This window comes from Lepisma saccharinum, unplaced genomic scaffold, assembly GCF_977018435.1.
Source record: "Lepisma saccharinum unplaced genomic scaffold, izLepSacc3.1 HAP1_SCAFFOLD_64, whole genome shotgun sequence".
Classification (NCBI taxonomy): domain Eukaryota; kingdom Metazoa; phylum Arthropoda; class Insecta; order Zygentoma; family Lepismatidae; genus Lepisma; species Lepisma saccharinum.
The window spans coordinates 1,188,852-1,214,847 of NW_028142911.1; the positions used below are offsets into that span (position 1 = coordinate 1,188,852).

At 35.0% G+C, this 25,996-nt stretch overlaps 2 protein-coding genes across 2 annotated transcripts; both read left to right on the forward strand.

Annotated features, from left to right (window-relative positions):
• The first annotated feature begins 22,198 nt into the window (after positions 1–22,198).
• Positions 22,199–23,047, forward strand: LOC145982293 (uncharacterized). Its single transcript, XM_083115865.1, has one exon. The coding sequence runs from the start codon at positions 22,199–22,201 to the stop codon at positions 23,045–23,047; it is 849 nt and encodes a 282-aa protein (XP_082971991.1).
• A 438-nt stretch (positions 23,048–23,485) lies between these two features.
• LOC145982294 (uncharacterized) lies at positions 23,486–25,648 on the forward strand. The gene is made up of 2 exons (XM_083115866.1): positions 23,486–24,181; positions 24,857–25,648. Exons 1-2 carry the CDS (start codon positions 23,486–23,488, stop codon positions 25,646–25,648), a joined length of 1,488 nt encoding a protein of 495 aa, XP_082971992.1.
• The last annotated feature ends 348 nt before the right edge of the window (positions 25,649–25,996 follow it).

The window sequence follows — 25,996 nt, forward strand, 5'->3', positions numbered from 1 at the left end:
CAAATTAAAACAATTCATAATAATAATAATAATACTATTATTTAAATTAATAATGATTTAATAATATAATCTGGTCACGTGACTTCCATTTTGTGACGTCACAAACAGTCACGTGACTCCCACAAAAACACATATTCTGACTCATCAACGCCATCTGTTTTCAGACACCGGAAACACGTACTCCAATTACGAGAAAACCAACCGTCACCGCGTCGCCTACTTTTCCTCCTCCCCAACCCAGACTTTCTGACTCATCAACGCCATCTGTTTTCAGACGCTGGAAACTCCCGACGTCACGGGAAAACCCCGAATTCCCTCCTCCAACCAATCAAAACGCTCCTGCGCTGCGACGCCAAGGGTCCCGGGTTCGAATCCTGGTCGGGCTTGGTTGTTTGTGAATGTCCATTCATCAATTTCATCCTTTCATCACTCATCCTCATCTTCGCAAATTAGCCACGAGGCACAAAACGCGAAGTAAAATAAACTAAATCAATCAATCAATCAATCAATCAAAACGCTCCTCACAAAATTAAGCCCCGCCCATTTATGACGTCACAACCAATCAAAATCATCCTTACAAAATAAGCCCCGCCCATTTTGTGACGTCACAAAAAAAGAACAATATCGCTACGTCATCAATTGATCTTTGATCGATCTTTTCCAATCAATTGATTTATCGACCTCAAAGGGGGTGCATTACTACTGAAGGTATAATGAAATGATATCCATCCCAGTCACTAATGATTCCTTCCATGATATCTGAAATCTTATCCAAGTTATACGATTTATGCTGAACCCTGAATGTCTATGGTACAGTGGTTCGAACCCCATTTTCAACCCTGTCTCCAGTCCTGATTAGTTTAGCATAAACGGAGCTTACATCCGAACCTAATATTCATTTAGAATTAAATCAAATCATTTCCCAGAGCCGCGGTGGTCTAATCGGTTTGGCGTTTGACTGTCACACGGGATACAAGAGTTCGATTCGTGGGGTGGGTGATAGAAAGTTGGAACTTTTCCTGCCTTGTCACCGAATAAAGCGGCTCTGGGCTAAACCAGCTTCAAATCAATGTGTACCTCCGGGGGAAACCTGCTGGTTAAAGTCGGGGCTGGTGCTGATCACAACACTTCCAATCTGGCCGAGATCGAGAATGTTTGAAACCTTAACCCCAGCTCCCCCGAATGCCGCACGGTGCAGTATGCACGGGAAAGTTACCTTTGCGTTGCCAAATCCTTTTAACTAGTCAGATATACGAATAGAGGGTCTGTTAAAAAGGTTGTGATGTATTATTACAATATAACTTAATTCCAGTCAGGACGGACGCGCACTCCTTGTAAAAAAAATGAGTAGCTACCAGGTACAATTCCTGGCGAGACACATTGAACCGTGATTTGAATCCGATCCGGTTAAGACAAATGAGAATAAAGTGAATTTGATAACAACTTGGCCAATCAGAAAGTCTAATCCGAAAATCACGTTAAGATTTCTAAAAATTGTAAGGGCAATTTCGCAGTAAATGAATGGGAATTACAAATCTATTTATTAAGTCTATAATACAACACATGAGGGTGGGGGATACGAGGACAGATGGAAGAGGGAGAAGGGTGGAACAGAGAACACTGTAAGCTACGCATCGTGATTCCCTGGCGCCTTCTTGTCCTAATCGAATAACAGTTGCAAAAGACTAAACGAGTTCGTATTTGAGAGATAACGTCCCACCTGCTGCAGCCTGACTGAGCATTTTCGTTGTTTGGTGTAGTTGAGGCCATTGGCGTACGCAAAAGGGGGGAGGGCTAAATGGTCTACAGCCCTCGATATTTTTATAAAACAAATAAATTATAGCAGAAAAGTCGGGAAACCCTTCATTAAAGTAATCCCCGAGAACCATTGTTGTCTTTGAATAACTTTTGAAACGAAGGTTTAAAATTGTTTTTGGAGCTCATATCTGATAAAAAACAAAAACAACGAGACATTATCGAAATTGACTTACAGCGATGTAGCCTATTCTATGATCGAAGAAAAGATATAATCGTTGGACCAGCTTTCACACCCAGCTTTAGATATTGGAACAATTTGAAATAATTAAAATAAACTTTGAGTGACGTGGAAATGTGTTGTGTAGTTTCTTTGTAGTTGCGAAACATTTGAACTACTGACGCAAACATCTTCTCTTTAGTAGATGTAATGGTATGTTTGCAAACATTTATTTGCTATTTTTTCTATTTTACCCTGATTTCAGCTAATTTTCTAAGGGGTAAAGATAAAAATATCCAATTTTAACTATTTTTATATTATAAAAAATAATAATGTTTTTTATCAAAGCTCAACTCATAGGGGACAAAATTTACTTTTTGAGCCTATATCAGTATATTTTAAACATATATTTACAATTATTACATTTTTTAAACAGAAATAGATATATTGATAGTGATTTTGAGTTATTTTACAATGTTGTACAGTGCTGCGTATATAATTATTTCTCAAATGTATGTATATTCTGTTTAATGTTTACGTCTGAAAATGTAGATACTGTTTTTTTTAGGTTTTGAGTGCTGGAGTGCTATGTAGCGTATATAAAATTATTTTTCAAATGTATAATATATTGTTATAAATTTTTACGTCTTAAAATGTACACATGTACATTTTTAGAAGAAAACAGAAAGGCTATATATAAAAATATGTATGCACTTTGGTATGTAAGGCATTCAAAATTGTGTGTAGTAATGAAGTTTGGGCCTCCCCCATGGCGCAGTGGTAGCGTCTCCGCCTTGTAATCAAGGGGTCCCAGGTTCGATACCTGGTGGAGGCACAAGTGGTTCGGATCCCACTATAAACTGTAGGTCCAGTCCCGATTAGCCTTACTGTGCATAAAGTGGACTTAAAACACCAAATCAAACCAAGTAATGAAGTTAATGTTTATAAATATATATGTATTGAATAATAAGCAAATTGCAGAAAGGAAAATTAGTGTTAGTGCGTCAAAATTGTTTCTTCTATAAAATATCAAATGTAAGTGACAGTAGTATATCATATCTACCTTGAAAGATTAAGAGAAAATTGTAGAATCTTGAAATTATTACAAGTTAAAGTTGGTATATAAAATTTTCAGTCATACAAACAAAGTACTATTAAAAAGAGAAAATTTTACAAGTCAAAAACTTTAACTTACAGCTTAAATGCCGACAAAAATCTCTGTAGCAGATTCAATTTCCTTTGAAGGAAGCCCGACTTGTCTCTGAAGGAAGCAATTCACTGAAGCCCTGAACTGTGCCCCTATATATATATACTTTTAACACATATCGTTTAGTTAAAGCAAGCGCGTCTACTCACTACTCCCTAATAAAACGAATAACCTAAGTATTATTATGCGATCACTTTTATACCTTACGAATGCAATATTAAAAAAAACCGAGAAACCCCTGTATTAAAAAGCTTTTCTTATTGGCTGAAGATGACATCATGAAGAGTTGAAAACATACGTATCTTGTATTACACAGCATTGCACAAACTTCTGACGTTAATACATTCCCTTACTGAGAAGGTCAACCAACTTTGTGGCACGTGACAGTAACTCATATATTGTTATCAATACTCTTAACAGGAAATAGAGCATTGTTCGTGTGTGACGTGCAAAGAGATAACTTCGACCATTGGGGGAATGTGTAAACATGAAAAGGATTATTATCTCCCTTTTTTGTAATGCTATGAAGAGAGCGTTAGATATCCCCACTATCGATTCTTATCCTCCAAATGTCCCAAAATTATACAAAAATATTAAAAAGCCTGTATCTCGAGAACCAAGGAACATAGAAAGGTGCATTTTTTTGCATTCGTTTTGTTTTGACGTTCTCTTCATTTTTAGACCAAACTCGATAATAAAATACCCAAAAAGAAATAATGCCCATGAATGTGTTCGGTTTTAAGAAGATTATTTCAATAGAGAGAACTCCAGTAAACACGGATATTATTAGAGATTTTCATCGTAAATTAAGAGGTCTGGTCATTATCCATCTAAATAGTATATGCTATCAAGTGGATGAGGATACGGGTAAACAATTACGTGTATATAATAATAACCAAACATCTTATGAAATTTCTGTTGCAGGGAAAGTTCAAATAAGAATCTCTTCACACAATTCAGCAGTTGTACACATAGGTCGAAATTTGTACAAGATTAAACACAACAATATTATTCCCAATACAACATATCATGTGGAAACAGGTGATTTCTTGTATGCTGAAATAAATGGGAGTATGATAAGTTAAAAACCCTCTTGATCGAAATAAGAATAATTTATTCTCTCATGAATATATAAAATACGGAAACAAAAAATAAAATAAATAAATAAAAATGAGACATAAATTAATGTAACAAAAAATATGACATATTTGGAAATCGCAGAAGGCACGAAATACCAGATAATTCGAGCGACATTGCCAAATTGGACGAACGTCTTAAGAAATGTAAATCTCATTTTCTAATATTACAAAATTCTTTGAGGGTAAGGTTACATGCTGAAATTACTAATCTAGACTATGAATTTATTAATCACATTTCACATCACATAGTGAAAATTGATAGCGAACTAAAATCTCTGTTTAAAAATATACTAACTTAGATTCCCCAGATAATGTTGATAATTTAAAAGAGAATTTAGCTAAATTAAAACATGATCTTGAGAAATTCCGTCAAATTAAAAAAAAAAATACTTCGGAGCATCTAAAGCAAGAACTAAATAACCAAGCGAATACTATTCGTACTGAACTACTTTCCATAATTGAAACTATTAAGACTCAAGAGCAATATGAACTGCTCAATTTAAGCATTCTTGAATCACGGGGCCAATTTTTACCTTTTGAATTCCCTCACTGGAATATATTAGATCCGAACTGCAAACAGACAAATTACATGCAGCCATAACAGAAAGTTCAAACTAAACTACAAACATTAGAAGATTTTATTAATAATTTACCTTCATCTACCGAATTAAATACCATCGCTCTTAGTGTTGAAAGCATTAAATTGCAACTAGAAACTTGCGAAGATTTTAGATGGATACAGGGTACCATAGCTCATATTGAAGACACTTTGACAAACATGAGAAACAAATTGACTACTGTACAAGAAACTCTGGAATTCAAGCTGCCCAGCATAACTGATTCTTTAAATGTAATTCAACGACAGATCACAAAATTAGATAGTCTCAACACTAAATCTGAACTATCTCTTTTTCACCATCTCATAGACGACATACAGAACATATTGCAAACACTGCCACAGTCTACCGCTACGCAAGATGGCATACAGCAACTTAAAAATGCCTTAACCAGTGTAGCAGGTGCTACAGAGTTAGATGTAGTTAAACAGGCCTTGACAACACTTCAAAACACAGTATCCAATTTACCCACTTCCCAAAAATTAAGATCTGTAAAAAGAGCAGTAAATAGAATATTGAAGTCGGAGCACATTAAGAATATTCAAGCGGAAATTACCATAATTCAAGACACCATTACTACTTTGCCTACCACTCAGATAGTGAATGAATTACATTCATTGTTTGTTGAAATCAGAAGGCAGGTTTTCAATCTTACAAACCAGAGCACTAAATTGAAACGTGTAGAAAGTTTACTGGAGATTACTTCCAACATTAGAGAACAAATTGCTACCCTCGAAACAAGCCAGGAATCTGCTTTATCAGGTTTCACATTAGAACTTCACGATCTCAAAGAACAATTTAAACAATTGTATGTCGAAGTGAAAATCAAACCCAGCTACCATGAAGTGGTACGCACCATAAACGAATATCAAGAAACGGTATTAAACAGATTAGACGATCTAGAATTACGTCAATTTTTCACTGTTGAGATAGTTAGGCTTGAGAGTGTAGAAAATGTACGAGGCACTGGACTTATGTTAATGCAGGAAATGTTTACAAAATGTACTCTTACAGTCAGTCTCATGAATTTCTCCTTGATGGCGAAATTAAATTTTTAAAATTTGGCTATGTGAAGAAGGGAAAGCATGTGGAAATACCAAATTTCACCATACAAAGAAAAGATGGCATCCACCGAGCACTACAGATACCTGTTGCATATTGGGACGAATCTGGAAAAAATATTAGATACATGAGGATCAAGAATTATCTGTTTTCCCTGTGCAAGCTAATGACAATTTATTATTTGAAGTGAAACAATTATACCCCGAGGATAATAAATGTTATGTATATTTTCTTATAGAATCCGATGTCAAGACAAGATATAGTTAATGAATTACACAGACCAGCTCGTCGTAACTACAAACGACTGAGTGTGGTAACAAAAGGTGTGAATGATTTGTTTCAGGCTGATCTGATTGAGATGGCCCCCCAAAAGGGGGACTTTAAAAAATTTGGATAAGATAAATCATGGTTACAAATATATGTTATTGACACATTTAGCAAATATGCATTCGCTGTTCCCCTAGAATCCAAGACTGGTACTTGTGTTACCGAAGCTTTTAAGTCGATATTTAGTGAGGGAAGGATACCAAAATATTTACAGACAGATAGGGGGAAAGAATTTTACAATTTAATTTAATGCAACAACATAATATTAAACATTATGCTACATACAGTGATCTAAAAGCTAGTATAGTGGAACGATTCAACAGGACATTAAAAAATCGCATGTGGAGACAATTTACTCTATAGGGCAATTATAAGTGGGTGCAAATTTTACACAAGCTAGTTCATAATTTCAACAAAACAGTACACAGTAATATTCACATGAAACCTGCTGAGGTAACCAAGTCTGATGAGCAACGATTTATTTCTACCGTTTATTGTCAAAAATATACATGCATTACCAAGAAGCCAAAGTTTAAAATAGGGGATCAGGTAAGAGTCAGTAAATATAAACATTTATTTGAGAAGGGATTCACAAAAAATTGGAGTACAGAGTTATTCACTGTAGTTTAAGTTTTGCCAGGGAATAGTAGTAATACATGTTTCATAAAAGATAATTATAAAAAAATATTGAAAGGGAGATTCTATGAAGAGGAACTCAATAAATCAAAATATCAAGATACATATTTAATCGAAAAAATATTGAATAATAATAATAAATTGTATGTGAAACGGTTAGGTCTGCCAGACAAAGATGGATAGAAGCAAACCAGGTGATTCTTTGACACCAACATGGAATGTGGTACAGCGTTTACCAGATGTAGTGGAAACTAATTAAAAGAGAGAGCTTTTACCCGATAACATAAGATTCTTTATTGCAGGCCCATCCGGTTGTGGGAAAACCACTTTGCTGGTTAATAATTTCTTGCTTGCTCCCAATTGGCTAGATTGAAAAAATATACACTTGAATGTATTCTCAAAGAGTTTAGAACAACCGAAACACCAGTAACTCGTGAAGCTGTACCAGGAGCTACATTTGCATCAACAATAAAACCTCTCGACCAATGTTTGAAAAATTCTGTTGTTGTGTTTGATAATGTTATTCTAGAAAATCAAAACGAAATCCAAAATTTCTTGACACAGGGACGTCACAAAGAAATAGACTGCTTTTATTTAGCTCAAATTTATTCCAAAATTCCCAAACAATTACTACGAGATAATACAAATTTAATCTGCTTTTTTCGTCAAGATCATACTAATTTAAAACAGGTATACGATGATTACGTGGAGCTGATTTAAATTATAACCAATTTTCAAAATTCTGTTCATCTTGTTGGAAAAGTGATGATTTTGGATTTGTCACCCTCGACATGACTCATAAACCTAACAATGGTAAATTCAGAAATAAAATCAACAACATTTTAAACGTTGAAACGATATAAATTACCATTAATCAAAAACATAAATTTGACGAAACACAAAATTGAAGATAAATCGAAATTACGAGAGTACTTGTTCAAACGTTTCAAACGTTGGAAATCTGAAAAACGAGGCTTTTACGAACAACACAAACGTCAAGACCAGCCAATTATCGATGCGTTCAGTGGTCTTGGTAAAGAGATTAAGCGTGTGAATGAAGAAAATAAAAATCTCATCAATGAATTTGTACCTCTTACTGTTAACAATTATGCAGATTTCCCACCTACCCCTTTATCCAGCATTCACACACCCCTGATACAAAAGGAACCACCTGCTAAAGCAGCTATAGAAGAATCAGATAAAATTGAGTATGGTCCCTTGGCAAGGGATTACCTAAGTACTGGTAAATTTGAAAAGGGTGAAGTGGTTGGATTGTATCCCACCATGGAACCTAATGAAGGTGTTGTATAGAAAACTGATAAGTCTAAAGTAACATTCGAAGGGGACAACATAAAATATCAATTTGGGTGGGAGAAACAGCTCGTCTAGATATACTGGCACTTCTGTATTATGAGAGCTCATAAATAAGAAACAATCAAAAAAATTTACAGAAGATGATTTTCAAAGTTACTCTGAAATATTGACACTCTCTGATGCTCTGAACCAAAATAATGATGCCAGTCAAAAGCGAGTGAAATCGAGCAGTGGTAATAAATACAAAAGTCTGAACAAACTCATCTGGAACCAACTAAAAACCGGTATAGGTATCAATCAATACAATACATTACCTAAATAATTTGTGTGGGTAAACGATGTTAGAAAACTCATAGATAGATTGCTGGTTATAGCAGGGGAAGAAAATTAGAACAACAAATTCCATAATGAGAAAATGTGTATTGTAAACATCATCAGTGACAAATTTGCTAATTTTGTTGTAAACGATCCCAAAGATATAGGATATTTAATTAAAATTATCCATAATTACCTCCTAAATTTTGGAATATATCAGAGGGTTGAGGTTTGGTGAATGATATTATTAATAAACTTCAATTCGAATTACACGTACCTGGTTACCAATACTGTGGTCTGGGGACAAATCTTGAGAAACGATTAGAAAGAGGAGACAGGGGGATTAATCTTCTCGATGCTGCTTGCAAAGAACACGACATTGCATACAACACACACAAAGATGTGAATGATCGTCATGTGTCTGATCAAAAATTTGAAGATGCAGCATTTGGAAGATTAACAAGCAGAGATGCTTCTTTGTGTGAAAGAATAACATCATTGGGTACAACTATTGCTTTGAATACAAAACAAAAATTAGGGTGGGGTTTGTAATAAATAAATATATAATATAAATACCCTGAAAACTAATAACAATAAATAATAACCACATGAAGCCAAAAGGAGTTGTGTACCAAATTCCATATCATGATCTTAAAAATTTAAAAAGTAATCTAATTTTAACTAAAAAAAATACAACAGGAAAAGAGGAGACAGTGTATAGCCAAAGGAAATGGAATCAAATTATAATTTAGTATGCCACAAATAAATAGATTGCAAAATAAAAGATAGAAAACACATAGTGGAGGATTCATATTCAGCATTCCAGCTATTTTAGCACCATTGGGGGCAGTTGGGAACTTAGCTGGTGGTAGTTCGGCCATTGCCAAAAATGTCATCGACTCAAAAAAGAATAAGGCAGAATTAGAAGAGCAGATGCGTCATAATCGAAAAAAATAGGCAGTGGTGTGAAGTCCAAAGCACTCAGAAAATTAAAAAAAGAATAAGCCCTTACGAATCAATACATTGAATCTTTAGTTAATTTTTTTAAAATTAAACACTTCAGGGGGGTTTTTATATCTGATTCTCTCCCTAAAGGTAATCCCCCTTTCTCAAAATAATGTGGTGTGGTCAATTTGGATAATTCCAAAAACATTAGTACCCATTGGATATGCTCTTATAAACAAAATAACAATGTTTTTATTTTCGATTCTTTCGGATAGGTACGTCCTACAGAATTAATTCGTTACTTATAACATGTTAAGGTTTATTACAACGACGATCGTGTTCAAGATTTCGATCAAATTATATGTGGCCATGTTTGCATTACGATGTTCAGAATATTAAATAAAATACCAAACATCAAATTAGAAGCTTTTCAAAAAGCTGTATTATATATTAAATATGGGAATTTTTCATCTCTCCAGCGAGACTTGGTCTTGAAACTACATCTTCACGATGATATTATCTATCCAAAATCCATATCTCTGAGAGCCTTCTACAGAATGTATCTGATTCCGAATGTAACTAACTACAACAATACTATATTAGTAGGTAATGGAAAAATTATTATTCCTCCTGGACAGTATAACTTATCTACTTTAAAATCCGAACTTCCAAACACTGTATTGTTATCTCAAAATTCTGTAACACACAGAGTGGATATTGTGTCTACCAATGAAACAATGGACTTATCTTCCATGGGGTAACTTCTAGGATTCGAGAACAATTGCAAATTAGATCCAGGTGTTAGGCACATAGGTAAATTTATAGCAAAATTCTTAGCTATAGAGACATTAAATATTCACTGCAACATTGACTGAGGTATGATATCAAAGCTGAAGAAAATTCGATTGGTAGTCACAAAGAAACAGGCACCATTGCTACATTTAAACCATATTCAAATTTATGGAACCCATCTTCTATTTCATATCCCACCAGTTTATTTCCCTGTTTCTATTGCTAAAGTTAATTACAAAGAGATAACAATTACAAATGAAAAAATGAAATCATATATTTTGCTGGTGCTAATAGCACTGCAATAATAGAAATTTATATTTAAAATATATTAATAAATACGAAGGTGGAAAATATCGAGAGTTTCGTATTACAGTCCTTCCCTCCAAACAGGAAGATATTTGAAAATTTGAATCATCCCAACAAAGAGATACTGTATGACATCACGATGGGTGATGGGTTCATTAATCCACATAGATCAGATCTGTATATACAATTTTATATTGTAAAACAAAGTAATGGTGAAGAGTATCCCCCATCCGGGGCTAATGTAAAACTTATAGATAATTTTGTTCATTCTTATTATCTCTAATTGAAATTAGGAAGCATGGTACAGTGACTGACAGGATTGATTGCCCTGGAAATACACCCACTACAGTGGGGACATTGAAACTGTCCAAATCAGAGAGTGTATATCATAAAGTTGGTGGTTTCGAAACTGGAACAAAAATTCAAGCAAAAATTCATACAGTACTGTTCTCCATGAGATTGCTATTTTGCTATAAAGATGTCTTCATATCATCTCACTAGCAAGTTGGATGGTGTGCATACAATAAAAAGAAACAAAATAGTCCTCAATGGAGAAGATAACAAATTACAAATATCAGATAGTAACATCCATACTAGAAAATATGGACATTATAACACAAGTAAACATTGTGGTAAGTGTAGGTTGAGCATGAACAAGAGAACTTACAATGAAAGATTTAAAAAAAAATATTTATTTAACTAGCAAATTACTAGTGTCTATACTACATTTAAAAATAAAGTATATCTTGATAGTAATAATAATAAATTGTAAATTAGATTGCAGTGTCCATACTAACGAATATGGACACTATAATAAAAGTAAACATTGTATTAAATGTTTATGATTTAAAATATATATATATATATATTAATATTATATTTTTTTAATACTTTTTTTGTTTATTGTAATATTTATATGAGTTAGGTGGTGTTAGAAGAGTCTTCAGGCTAAATGTTTGCTCTAAAATAAAAATAAATAAAAATATATTGTATTATATTGCATTATATATATTAGTATTAAATAGTATAAAAATTAAATTTGTTCTATTACTCTTTCATTCTTTACATCCTATATGTATGATTTCTCTACAATTAAAATTGCATTCCATATGGTATTTACCGGTAGAATTCTTGAAACTCACATATTAACTTAATGTTTATAATTATAAAGAAATGATGTTTAAAGATGGTTTGAGTGTGATATTTCGTAGAGCACCCAATGATTATAATGCCATCATGAGATATAAAACTTTAAGTGCAGATGGAACAGCCAATCAGGCTACTTTACTCGAAGCTGCGAAATGTGTGATACAGTCTATGGAGTTACGAATGCCTATAGTTGAATATAGTCCAATTATGCTCTCAAATACAAAGCAAACATTTTGAGAATTCCTTAAAATCTGATACATTTTTATACTTATCAATGCATACAGAAGCCTGTGGAGGGTAAATTCTTTGAATTCGATATTATTAATCAGTTTCAATCTTTACAATACGACATGCCAGAGATTGTAGCTGTGTTTTCTCAGACAGGGAGAGATGACTATCAGGTAAAGGATAGCAGCCAGTTTAATAAATGTAAAGTTAAAAATGTGTATTTAAAGAATGGCAGAAATGAGGTATTCACTCCTGAAAATTATAATAAGCATTGCAGAACAAGATTATTTGACGTTATATGAAGAATATAGTGCTTTTAAGTGAGTGACTGAAGGAAACATAGATATGTATTAAGATCCAGATGAGTTCATTCTTCACAGACCAATGTCTTTAATCAATACATAAATAGAAAATTGGTAGTTATTATTGATCGAGCAAACATTAAGTTAATTTTTGAGTTTCAAGAAACTCTACCGGTAAATACCATATGCAATGCAATTTTAATTGTAGAGAAATCATACATATATGATGTAAAGAATGAAAGAGTAATAGAACAATTTTAATTTTTATACTATTTAATACATATATATATATATATAATGCAATATAATACAATATATTTTTATTTATTTTTATTTTAGAGCAAGCATTTAGCCTGAGGGCTCTTCTATCACAAACTAACTCATATAAATATTACAATAAACAAGAAAAATATTTATAAAATAATAATATGAATATTTATATCAATTTTTTAAAATCATAAACATTTATTACAATGTTTACTTTTATTATAGTGTCCATATTCTTTAGTATGGACATTGCAATCTAATATTTGCAATTTATTATTATTACTATAAGAGCTACTTTATTTTTAAGTGTAGTATAGACACTAGTAATTTGCTAGTTAAATAAATATATTTTTTAAAAATCTTTCAATGAAAGTTCTGTTGTTCATGCTCAACCTACAATTATCACAATGTTTACTTGTGTTATAATGTCCATATTCTCTAGTATGGATGTACTATCTATATTTGCAACTTATTATCTTCCCCATTGAGGTCTATTTTGTTTCTTTTTATTGTATGCACACCATCCAACTTGCTAGTGAAATGATATGAAGCAATCTTTATTGTTTTCTTTTCAAATAAACATTCATTAAAATCTTGCATTGTAAGTTCTCTTGTACATGGTCGACTTACACTCTTGGCTCTTTTAATTTCTTCTTTGCCATGAAAATTTAGGCAATACATTTTTGGTCCTAGACCAGAAAAATTCTTTTATTATAGACCCTGCTGCCTCATCTTTCATTTTCCCAGGGATCATCTGATTTTCAAGAGTGTGTATTGGATTAGTTTCTCGATATTTACTAATCTCAGAATATTCTTTCATATCTAGCAAATGACAGTACAAATCGGGTGTTTCTATCACATACACGTAACTATCAGTATCCATGTATGCTATTTCAATTTTATCTTTGTATATAGTTTTCATAATATCATAATGAAATGTATACATTTCTAATTTAGCTAATTCTAGAACTGCAACACCCACAGCTATTGGTGCATCACACTATTCTTTGTTTTTAGATCTTTCAATAAGAGTCAGATTATCTGTAATTCTTGTAAAACCTTAGTATGTGGGATGGGCAATAAGTTTTCTAAGTTATTTTGGATCCCACACCAAATTACACCTTACTCGAATTATTTTGTTATCTTTACATTTTCCATACTTTTCATTAATTATTAATTTAGAAATAACTTTTTCATCTTTAGAATTTGTTTGTATTCTATTCTCTGTATTTTCCTCAATATAAGATTTTAACCATTTTTCTTGTCAAATTTTATACCTTATGGAATTTAGTAAGTCCCATATCTTGCTCCAAGTAATATTGCAACATTCGATAGTGAAGGACATTTTTCATTATTTTCAAAAGATAATATCAATTTTGATTCCTTTGTACCTGGCACCTTCTGACAAACCTGTGCCATAGCTAATCCGTGGAGATAGTCATGGAGATAGTCATGAAGATCAGATGGATATTTCAAATCAACTTCCAGTAGACAACCTTTTGGATGATCTTCAGACCAATTTAGGAAATCCCTGTCTTCAAGTTCTTTCTTACTCATCCATTCGTAATTATCAATTGGCAGTGATTGAGTCATCTCATAACAATATAAATTGTTCATATGAACAGAAAATATGTATTTAGATGGTTTGCTAGGATCATAGTTAAGTAAATATTTATTGTTTGCTTTTGCATATCTTAAACGACACTGCACTATACCACCATGTTTAGCAGATTAAACAAACATGAATTGGTTAATATTATTAATAATACCAATTTCAACTTTAGTATTTAAAACCATGGCATGCCAGGATAAACCGGGTGTTGTGTTCATAAAAACAGGATCTACTCCATATAATTTAAAACAACGTTCTCGAAAAGTTTCGAATACGTCAGCCAACTGGAGAGTATCCAAAATCAAGTAGTTATCATGATAATCTCCCATTGTTTTTCAATCTAATGTTCTCCTGACGCTGCATATTGTAAATCTAACTTGTTACATTCTTTATCATCAAGTATGTTATAAAATTTATCTATCGATGGTAACTTTGTCTCTTTAAATTTTTCAAAATCATTCATGTGATTATATGTGTAGACCCCTTTTCTTTTCAACAATTCTATCTTATCCTCACCAAAATTCTTTTACTTGAACAAATTTCTTGTTAGTTATTTACTCACTAGAGTAGTCAAACTGCTGGGAAGAAACTGATATGAATCCAATAATCTAAGTTCAACTTTTTTCCATTTTCTAATTTGATCTGCGTGTTATAATATTGATATTCTCTGTGTCATATCCTAATTCTTTTATAAATAAATGTGCATCAAAATTTTGTAAATTTTGAATGAATATTGGATTGAAATTAGTTTTTTTTAATTTGTAAATTACATGAATTACAAATTGTATGGCTATATTCTCCATTAAAATGAATGTGGTGTTTCTTTCTTTCACTATGACAACTAAATTATCAATTACAGTATCTGCAAATTAAAGTATTATCATGTTCCTGTTGTTGTTCTGGTGGGCTGAACTCTTAAATGCTTATTTCCACGGCAACTTCTGTCCGCCTGCCCCCCTTGCAACGTTGCCAAACGTAAGATCAGTCTGTTCTTCCTCTCTAACAAAGCTTGCCACTACAACCGATGAAGTGAAAAGTCTATTGTCGTCTCTCCCAGCTCACCGTGCCCTAGCGCCGGACAATATCACCACCATGTTCCTGAAGAAAACTGGGGAATCCCTTTCTTATCTCCTCTGCATTCTTCTGAATAGATGTTTCTCGGAGGGCGTCTTTCCTCACGCTTGGAAGCAAGCTAACATCACTCCCATTCACAAAAATGGCAACAAAAACCGTGCTTCTTCCTATAGGCCAATCTCGTTACTCTCTCCTCTGTCCATCATTTGTGAAAAAATCATCAAAGACAGGCTATATAAATTTGTTTCTCCGTACCTTAGCTCAAATCAACATGGTTTTCTTTCTGGTAGTTCCTGTCTTACGAACCTGTCTGTTTTTCTCTCACATGCTATGAAATGTATTTCAAACAATTCACAACTGGACGTTATATATTTTGATCTAGCCAAAGCTTTCGATACTGTCAGTCATCGTCTTTTGATTCATAAATTATGCAATAGATTCAACATTCATGGTAACTTTCTTAACTTGCTCACAGATTACCTTAGCGATCGCCAACAACGTGTAGTCCTTCCAGGAACTCTGTCTAACTTTCTTCCCGTCCTTTCTGGTGTACCACAGGGCAGTGTTCTAGGACCCCTATTGTTCATATTATTCGTCGATGACCTTACCGACCATCTCACAGCCGCCTCTAGTAATTACCTTCTCTTCGCAGATGACTGTAAGATCTTCAGAGAAATCTCCACTCCCAACGATGCTCATCTTCTCCAGAATGACATAACAACGTTTTTTTCATGGTGCCTGACATGGAAACTTACTTTAAATCCTGAAAAATGTACTACTCTCACCATCTCTCTCAAAAAGAACCTGTTAAAGTCATCTTACTCCATCTTTGGCAATAACATCAAAGCAGTATCCTCTCATAAAGACCTAGGCATTGTTTTCGACCAAAAGCTCACATTTGAAGAACATAATACAGTCACGACAAAAAAGGCTATGCGTCTCTTAGGTTTACTCTACCGTTTCACCGAAATTAGTGACATCTCAGCCCTCACCTTGTACTATAAATCATTCATCTCCCCAATAATAGAATACTGCTCTCCCGTCTGGTCCATGGCATGTCCCACTCAGCTCTCCAGAATTGATTCTGTTCTTAACTTTTTCCTGGCTATAGTTCGTTACAGGGTTCCCTCATTACGCAACTTTCCAACACCACATCTCCTGGCCTTTCTAAACCTACAGACTCCCTATCAGCGCAGTTCACTGAACGATTTTAGGTATCTTTACAAAATTGTCAATGGCAAAATCCGTTGCAACACACTCCTCCAGGAATTCCACTTTCGAGTGCCTATGCGCTCAACACGCAACACAAATCTATTTTACACAAAAAAGCCAAGACTGGAAATTCAAAAAAGATCGCTCTTCCACAGACTTCCCACTCAATATAACGACCTCCCATCAAGTGCTGATGTATTTTCCACAGAATATGCCTTTCGGTCAACCATCAGAAGATATGTTGCTAAATAATATTTAATTGTGCTATCTTGACTTATTTATATTAATATTTTGTCTTATTTTGCTATTTTTATTTTTGTTCTTTTTTGTTATTTTCATTGTTACTGATTTCAGTGTAAAATGGCTACGTGCTGTATCTGAAATTTTCTCAATAAATAAAAGCGTTAATCGGTATTTCATCATTATATAAGATTGGACCATAATTTTCACCCCACTCGCGAAGTTTTTGAATAAATTTTTGGTCTGCATCTTCACCTAGATAAAAATATAGTTCTGAATTATTTTGTTCATATGTTTTTAATAATTTTAGTTCAAAGCCACATGCCTTATGTTTAGCTGTATTTGTTGTACTTGAAGCATTCGAATTGGGAAAAAAATATTGCTATTGGTTCTGGTATTGTTTCAAAATATCCATAGAATACAAATGGATTTTTTAGCAATGTTTGAAATTACGAAATTTTACACTTTTGGATGAAACATCATAAGTCCCAGGAGTTTGGAGAGAGCAATATTTAATATGTTCCTTTAATTTCTCTTCACATGTTTTCCCACCTCTTCCATCAAATTTTGACAAGCATCGATCATATATTGTTATTTTACAATGATCTGATATGTTTTGCTTATGTACCAATCATTATAGATCCTGTATGAGACAATAGCGTTTCTTGTCTCTATTTGTAACATATAATAAATGTATAACACGTGTACCATCTGCTGCTGGATAGTAACGCAGTGGATAAATTTTATAATTTTTATTAATACCATAAACTTGCACAGCTATTGGTCGATTGTAGTATTCTTTATATTGTTTTTCAAATTTACTAATATCTGAGATATCTACTGGATTTTTGATGCCTGACATAGGTTTTTTATACTCTTCTATATATTCAGGATAATTGTAATTAGATGTACGATATTTATGGTCAGATGCTGGATGAAAATGAGCTATAATGCAGTAGAGAAAACATGTATTGTCTTTATTTTGAATATTTATTACAGCATTTTTGTTTTTGATCTGGTCGGCAATTCAGTATAACTTGATCCACACCCAAAAGGGTAATATTTTGCTATTTTCAATTCAAGTTTATGGTTTGTATTACAAAGTGACCATCCAGAACCTGTATCTTGAAAATATTCGTGTTTTTAGAAAAGTTGTTTACAAATATTTTTATAAATATATTGCAAAGAATGAATATCATTATAATATTGAAATAATACATTTGTACGATGTGTACATTCTTTTTCTTGATTTTTAGAATTTCTATAATTTGATGATAAAATAAAATATACTTTGAGAGAACATACTTTAAGTTTATTCTGAATTGCATTTGTAATTATTGACTCTAGTTTTGCTAGAAAATTTGGAATATCTGTATCTTCGTTATTTATGTCTGTTGTGGTATATATTTTCGTACACAATTTTTTTTGTTTTCGGTTATTATTCATTTTATTTATTTTCCTTTTTATAAAATTTATATATATAATTATATATATATTTTTTTATAGAAGTTAAATTTTAAATTTTTTTAAGAAAAATTAAAAATAATATTTTTGGTTTTATGTATTTAATTTTCATTTTTGAAAAAATGTTAAAATAATTTATACTCAATAAAAAATGAAATATAAATTTTATATTTATTAACATTATACACTTTGAGGTGTATATATATTTTTATAAATATAGCTTCTTTGCTTTTCTTTAAAAATTACAGACATGTGCATTTTTACAGACGCAATAACTGGCAATAACTTTTTATCAGTATCTACATTTGCAACTGTAGATCACACGCACTGTAATGTACAGCAAGTGCTGTACACATCTATTTTCTTTTTAAAAATATGATAATTGTAAATCCTTGCTTCAAATATAGTGATTTAGGCTCAAAAATCAATTTTGCAAAAATATGTGATTATAAATGCTTGCTTGAAATATACCGTTTTTTTTTCTCAAAAAGTAAATTTTGCTCTATAGAAATATATGAAATCGAGCTTTTAATAAAAAACATAATAATTCTGTACACTATAAAAATGGTATAAATTGGATTTTTTGGATATTTTCCTCTTTGGAGATTAGCATAAAACAGGGTAAAATAAATAAATGGCAAATAAATGGCCTCAAACGTAGCATGTTCACGTCTTCGTCGCGGTTGATTAGTATTAAATTGGTGTGTCTGTTCGCTGATGAAAGTTTGGTGCTCCAGTTTCTGTTGAATGCTTTCTAGAACGTACGTTTGAATTTGATGATTCTCACTCCGTCTCCTACATTGAATTTAGTTTTCTTGGACGTGTTTCTATACTTTTTATAGTAAACGGTGGAAATCAATCGTTCCTAGTCAGATTTGCTAAAGTCGGCGGATTTCATGCGAATCCTGCCGTCGACGGTGTGCTTGTAATCGCCTACGTTTTCCAGTAGCATCTCGACACACTTGTATTTACCCTGAAGAGTGAACGAACCGCTTCTACATGCGTATTTTCAGTGTTCGGTTGAAACGCTCCAAGATGCTGGCTTTCATGTCACTGTAACTCGAATAATGTTCGATGCTTTGCTTTTGAATTAATTGCTGGAAGACGGAGTTGTAGAATTTTTTGCCGTTGTTTTCTCTTGAGCAAAATCACAAAAGTGATGCGATGTTTTGCAAGAGTAGCAGGGGTACGTACATGTTCTGGATCAGGGCCCTATTTACCCTTTCCATAATTTTGACTTTACCATGATTTTCTGTAGTTTTAAGACCCTAGCATCTCGAAAATGGCAATATCTATCTGTAATCATCACAACATTTTATGTTTAGAAAATAATTTAAAGATCTTTAGGATCATTTTTCACGATCTTGTTCAAATCTTATTGTTTTCCTAACTGTCACCTGACCCTACCAAGAATTTTCTTTTTCTTTTTTTGGCTTCTTGCGACATTTCGTGAACATCCCGAAGTTTCGTCACTATTATTTGAAAGTTTTTTCGAGCTACGGATCTCTTGATATGGAGTGTTTGATAACAGTGTTCAATGCTCTACTATATTATCAAGTGTTGCGTAACTAACGTAAGTATAATCATAGGTTAAAATAATAATACAATTTTGATATAATATAATAACCCGACATTGAAACATCTTACTAGATCCTCAATTGAAGCAATTTTATCCTAGAACCTTTGAACCGTTCCGTCGAATCGCACATGTTTTTACGCCAGGTGACATCGTAGGAAAATCCCATTTCCTCTACGATCCCTCCCGAACGCACGTTGCAATATGCTTCAAGAAGCAGATCCCGGATATTTAGTGCTAAATTTACTGCTACCTGTATGTGGTTATAGGCTTGTTCGGGAATGAAAGCATTCTGCTGCGAGCCGTGTGCGGCTCATGCGCGCGCAGCGAAGAGACTGTCTGACTTGCTCATGTGAGCTCGGCCGTGCAACATAGTACGCGCACGTCTCCTATCATCTACGATATTAGACAGTTGTAATTACGGTTCTACATACCAATATGTATTATTTAGTATTATAAATATTCCAAAATCTAAATCGATGTACAGTGTTATTCATCTGGTAGAACTACGCCTAAGGTAAAACAGTTAACTTAAATTACCAGAGTCTCAACGAATGAGAAGTCGGTCATTAGCGCAACATATGGTCCTCCGCAAAACCGGATGAATTACGGATATCGGTAAACGACGGGACTGGTGAAAGTGCAATTTAGTGAAGTGAAGTGATACAGACAGTGAAAGTACAGTGAAGTTACAGAACAAAGCAGTTTTCCCGCCACTTCAGCCACGCCGCGCAAGGGGAAATTAGAGCGAGATAGGAGAATCAACGGACAGCACGATCCAGTCACAGGATTGCTAAGAGCAGAGGAATTATCGACGGCTGCAGATTCCATGTACGTGAGTAAATCCTTTTATTTTCCTTTTCCATGCTTGTTTGTTCATATTCCTAACCTTGCCGGAGAAAATTCCGGAAGAAAGTGAAATGCTTGAGAAGCTACTGAGACAACGCAGTGTAATTCTAGGGCAATTAACTCGACTTCAGAACTACGTGTCGAATTATGACGAGGCAAGTGGTCATGTGAACGAAATTGTGGCCAGGCATAAGCAAATCGGCAGTGTTTGGTCAAAACTAGAGGATGTAATGGACAAGATATCCGAATTATCAAATGAGCAATCTCACGACGAGAAAAGAGCGTCACTTGAGCAAAGTTACTTTACGTTAGAAGCTAAAATGCTTTCAATAATAGACAAAGACTCGACGAGAAAGAATAACACATGTTAGCCTGAACCTAAATCTCCAATCAAGCTCCCAGATGTAACTTTACCAACGTTTGACGGAAACTACACTCAATTTTCATCGTTTCAAGATACTTTTGTAGCCCTCATAGAAACAAATGAAACCTTGTCAGACATACAAAGATTGCAGTATTTACGGCTTTCGTTAAAGGGTGATGCATTACAAACGATCGAGAATTTGCAACTCACAGGTGCTAATTACAGGGTCGCCTGGGATTTGATTCAGCGCAAATACAATAATCCAAAGTTAATAGCCGCTGCTTACGTAAATGACATTTTGAATGTATCTTCAGTCACTAAGGAAAGTGTAACAGAATTAAGAAAGTTCACGACTACGATTAGAAGTTCTATAGAAGCATTAAGAAACATTCAGGGAGACGCGGACTTAATTGATATTTTTCTCGTTCAGTATCTTTCAGCCAAATTGGATAAATGTACGAGAAGGTCCTGCAGGTTGCGTCATCACACGAGTTTGCACGAACAAAGGGGTGGCGATCGCCGTGTACCTCCTCTAATTCCAGGAAGATCAACTGCGAACAAAGCAAGCAGTGTTTCCAACCCTCAAGTCGGAGAGGGAACCAGTTCATCGTATTCAGTAAAAAATAAGAAACAAATTGTTTTGCTGGCTACTGCCTGTGTTCTAGCAAAGGACAAAGATGGAAAATACTTTCCTTGCCGCATCTTATTGGACCCGGGGTCTCAAGTGAACCTCATTAGTAGGAATATGGTACAACGTCTTGGATTACGAAGACAGACAAAATACGTTGATACAGGGAATAAGTTCCAACTCTGTAAATTCACCTTATGCTGTGAATGTGGAATTAAAATCAAGATTCAATGAATTTACAGTAGAGGCACAATGTTCTGCCTTGAAGAATATTACCGAACGTTTACCTGCAGAAAAAATGGATATTTCAGCATGGGAGATACCTACAGATATTGACCTCGCGGATGAAAACTTCAATGTTCCTGCAATGATTGACATTTTAATTTCTGCAAGTATATTTTTCGAATCCTACTGCCAGAGAAGATGTCGAAACAAGGACCATATCCTACGTTACAAATCACACCGTTTGGCTGGATTGTAGTGGGCAACACTCCAGGAACAACGTCACAATCCAAGCAGATCATTCTTTATACAGGGTGAGCCGTTAGAAATCCTTATAAATCGTTTCTGGTCGGTGGAAGATTTGTCGGAAGAAATAATGTCGCCTAAAGAAAAGAAAATGGAAGCACATAGTCGCCAAACTACAGAAAGGAATGAAGATGGCACTTACACGGTACGCTTACCTTTGACGGAAGATAGATCAGCATTAGGTGAATCTTTGGAACATGCACACTCCAGATTTTTACAGTTAGAACGCCTACTAGAGAGAGAACTGGAATTGAAAGAAGAATATGTGGAATTTATGAACGAGTACGAGAGATTACACCACATGCAAGCAGTGCAGGAAGTGCGAGAGGCACCAGCAACGGAAGACATCCGATATTTCATCCCCCATCACCCAGTTGTGAATACAGCCAGCTCCACGACGAAAGTACGAGTCGTATTCGACGGTTCAGCAAAAACGACCAGTGGCAGGTCACTCAATTGCCTACAAAGTGCAGAACCGGTTCTACAAGAGGATCTGTTCGGGTTACTGCTTCGCTTCAGGACTCATATAATCGCTCTGAAATCTGATATTGAGAAGATGTATAGGATGATTCATATGCACCCTTCTGATAGGAAATTACAGTGTATATTATGGAGAAAATCTCACGATGAACCACAGATGATCTACGAATTAAACACTGTAACTTATGGCCTGACATCTAGCTCATATCTAGCAACTAAATGCCTACAGCAACTAGCGACAGACGAAATGCACAACTATCCACAAGCTGCTGAAATACTAAAGACAGAATTTTATATAGATGACTTGCTGTCAGGGCCAAAAGACGAGAATCCAGCCATTAATCTACGTAATGAACTGTCACCATTATTATCGGCAGGAGGATTTAAGCTACGAAAATGTGCATCCAATTCTGCAAGAGTAATGGAAACTATACCTTGAGAGCTACGGGAAGTTAAAGACACGATTCTGTTTAACGACGACAGTACAAAAACTCTAGGCGTCAATTGGAATACTACCGCTGACAATCTTTGCATATTAACGGCCGGAGATTCAACGCTAGCGCCAGAACACAATGCTGAGTTGGCTACACTCGCACCGGCGAAGAAACATCATCTTACAACCTACCATCCACGCAGCAATCCAGTCGACGGGAGGAAGAAATGCATTATAAATTTCCCTACGCGGGATCAAGCAGAGAAAGCAGACACCAACGCTCGTTTCGTAAACAACAATCACCCAGCTATCAACAATCAAAGAAACAATACGGCTGCTGGTTGCATCAAACCTCTTTACGATAAACAAAGCTTTTCGACGATAAGTGCAAACAAAGAAAACAATTTGGCCGGCTACGATTTGAGCATTCACGAAGTTGTAAGCATGCGCAGGGTTGCCAGTCAAATCGCACAACTCTTCGATCCGCTCGGAATTATTGGGCCTGTTATTGCACTGTTTAAACAATTTCTACAGAAACTATGGAAATTAAATGTATCCTGGAACGACGAGTTACCTTCAGATGTATTAAACAAATGTAAGACTTTACAAGCACAAATGTACGGCGCGTGCATTTACGTCAGAACTGTAACTGCAGGAGGAGAAGTTAATTCACGGTTATTGTGCAGCAAGGGGAAAGTTGCACCGATTAAGAAAATAACTTTGCCTCGCCTTGAGCTGTGCGCAGCACTTATCTTGGCAAAATTAGTTAATAAAGTGATACCTTTATTGAATCTCCAAATAAACAAGGTATATTTATATACAGACTCGCAGATTGTTTTAGCATGGATTGCAAAGGACCCAGAGACATGGAAACCCTTTGTGGCAAATAGAGTGGCTCAAATACAGGAATACACACAGGTGTGTGATTGGCGGCATGTAAGGTCAAAGGATAATCCTGCTGATATGTTATCGAGAGGAGTCGAACCCCTGAAGCTAAAGGGAAACTCACTTTGGTTACAAGGACCAGCATTTCTAAGCCAATCAGATAAAGATCCGAATGTAGCCATCAACGATATCAGTTTTGGAATGAATCCACCTACAGAAGTACCAGAACGAAGGAAGGTGAAAATAACCTCGTTGGTAACTACCCACAAATCAGATGAAATTCTTTAACTCTAACTTTTTGAGAATGATAAGAGTTTTGGCACTTTGTCATATTTTCATTGATAATTGCAAGGGGCCCACGAAGATAAATGTTTGTACTTCGAAACTGAATGCCAAGGATTTGTAACGAGCCACAGATACGTGCATTAAAGTAACGCAAGCCTTATTCTACGCGAAGGAAATAGAAGACTTGACTCACGAGAGAGAAGTTTCTCCGAAAGTGGAATAAAAGATCTGTATCCATTTCTCGACGCCGATTCCATTATTCGCGTGGGCGGACTTTTACAAGAAAGCGATCTCGCTTTTGAGGCTAAACATCAGATAATCTTGCCTCGTAAGGCCCATCTTAATTGAATACTTCATGCTGGAACACAGTTACTACTTTCCTCTATCAGACAAAAATATTGGATCGTCCGGGGAAGACAAATAGTTAAGCACATCCTACACTATTGTATTAAATGCCATAGACTTAAATCAGAAGCTAGTAAACAACTGATGGGACATCTACCGGAGCACAGAATCCGAGCAGCTTATGCATTCTTGTACAGTGGCGTAGACTACGCGGGACCGATAAGGATAAAGACTGGAGCGCCAAGGAGCAAAGCGACGAGAAAATGTTTCAATGCACTTTTTGTGTGTTTCTCAACGAAGGCTGTACACGTTGAAATTGTTACAGATTTAACAACGGAAGCATTTTTAGCTTCATTGAAAAGATTTAAATCTCGAAGAGGAAAATGTGCAGCCATTTACAGTGACAACGACAGTACCTTTCGAGGTGCACACAGAGAACTTCAGGAACTACGCAATATGTTTGAATCTACACAGATTCAAGATATCATTCAAGACTACGCTGCAAATGAGCACTATGAATGGAAATTCATACCGCCAAGACCGCCAAATTTCGGTGGACTCTGGGAAGCGGCGATTAAATCGCTAAAACATCATCTGCGAAGAGTGATGGGAAGCACCATACTAACCTACGAAGAGTTAAGTACTTTACTTTGCCAGATTGAAGCAATATTAAATTCAAGACCACTTTGCATTTTACCCGACGAATCAGATTACCAGATATTAACTCCAGGGCATTTTCTCATTGGCAGACCCATAACCACCTTCCCAGAACCTGACCTTACCCTCATACCTGACAATAGAATCAGCAGATACCAGCTGATACAGAAGATGAGAAGATCCATTTGGAAGCAGTGGAATAAAGAATACCTACATTCCCTTCAACAACGCCAGAAGTGGACATCCTCCACGAAGAACTTATCTCCAGGGTCAGTTTTACTACTGAAGGAGGACGACGTACCCCCACTACAGTGGAAACTAGTTAAGGTGGAAGCGGTGCATCCTGGGAACGATGGACTAGTGCGTGTAGTGACAGTGAAAACGAAAGACGGAGTTTTTAGAAGAAGTTTTGGAAAATTGTGCTCCTCCCCATAGGTAAAGACGGAGATTAGTTGAATTATGTTAATTCAATCGGGGAGAGTATGTTCGGGAATGAAAGAATTCTGCTGCGAGCCGTGTGCGGCGCATGCGCTCATCGAAGAGACAGTCTGACTTGCTCATGTGAGCTCGGCCGTGCAACATAGTACGCGCGCGTCTCCTATCATCTACGATATTAGACAGTTGTAATTACGGTTCTACATACCAATATGTATTATTTAGTATTATAAATATTCCAAAATCTAAATCGATGTACCGTGTTATTCATCTGGTAGAACTACGCCTAAGGTAAAACAGTTAACTTAAATTACCAGAGTCTCAACGAATGAGAAGTCGGTCATTACC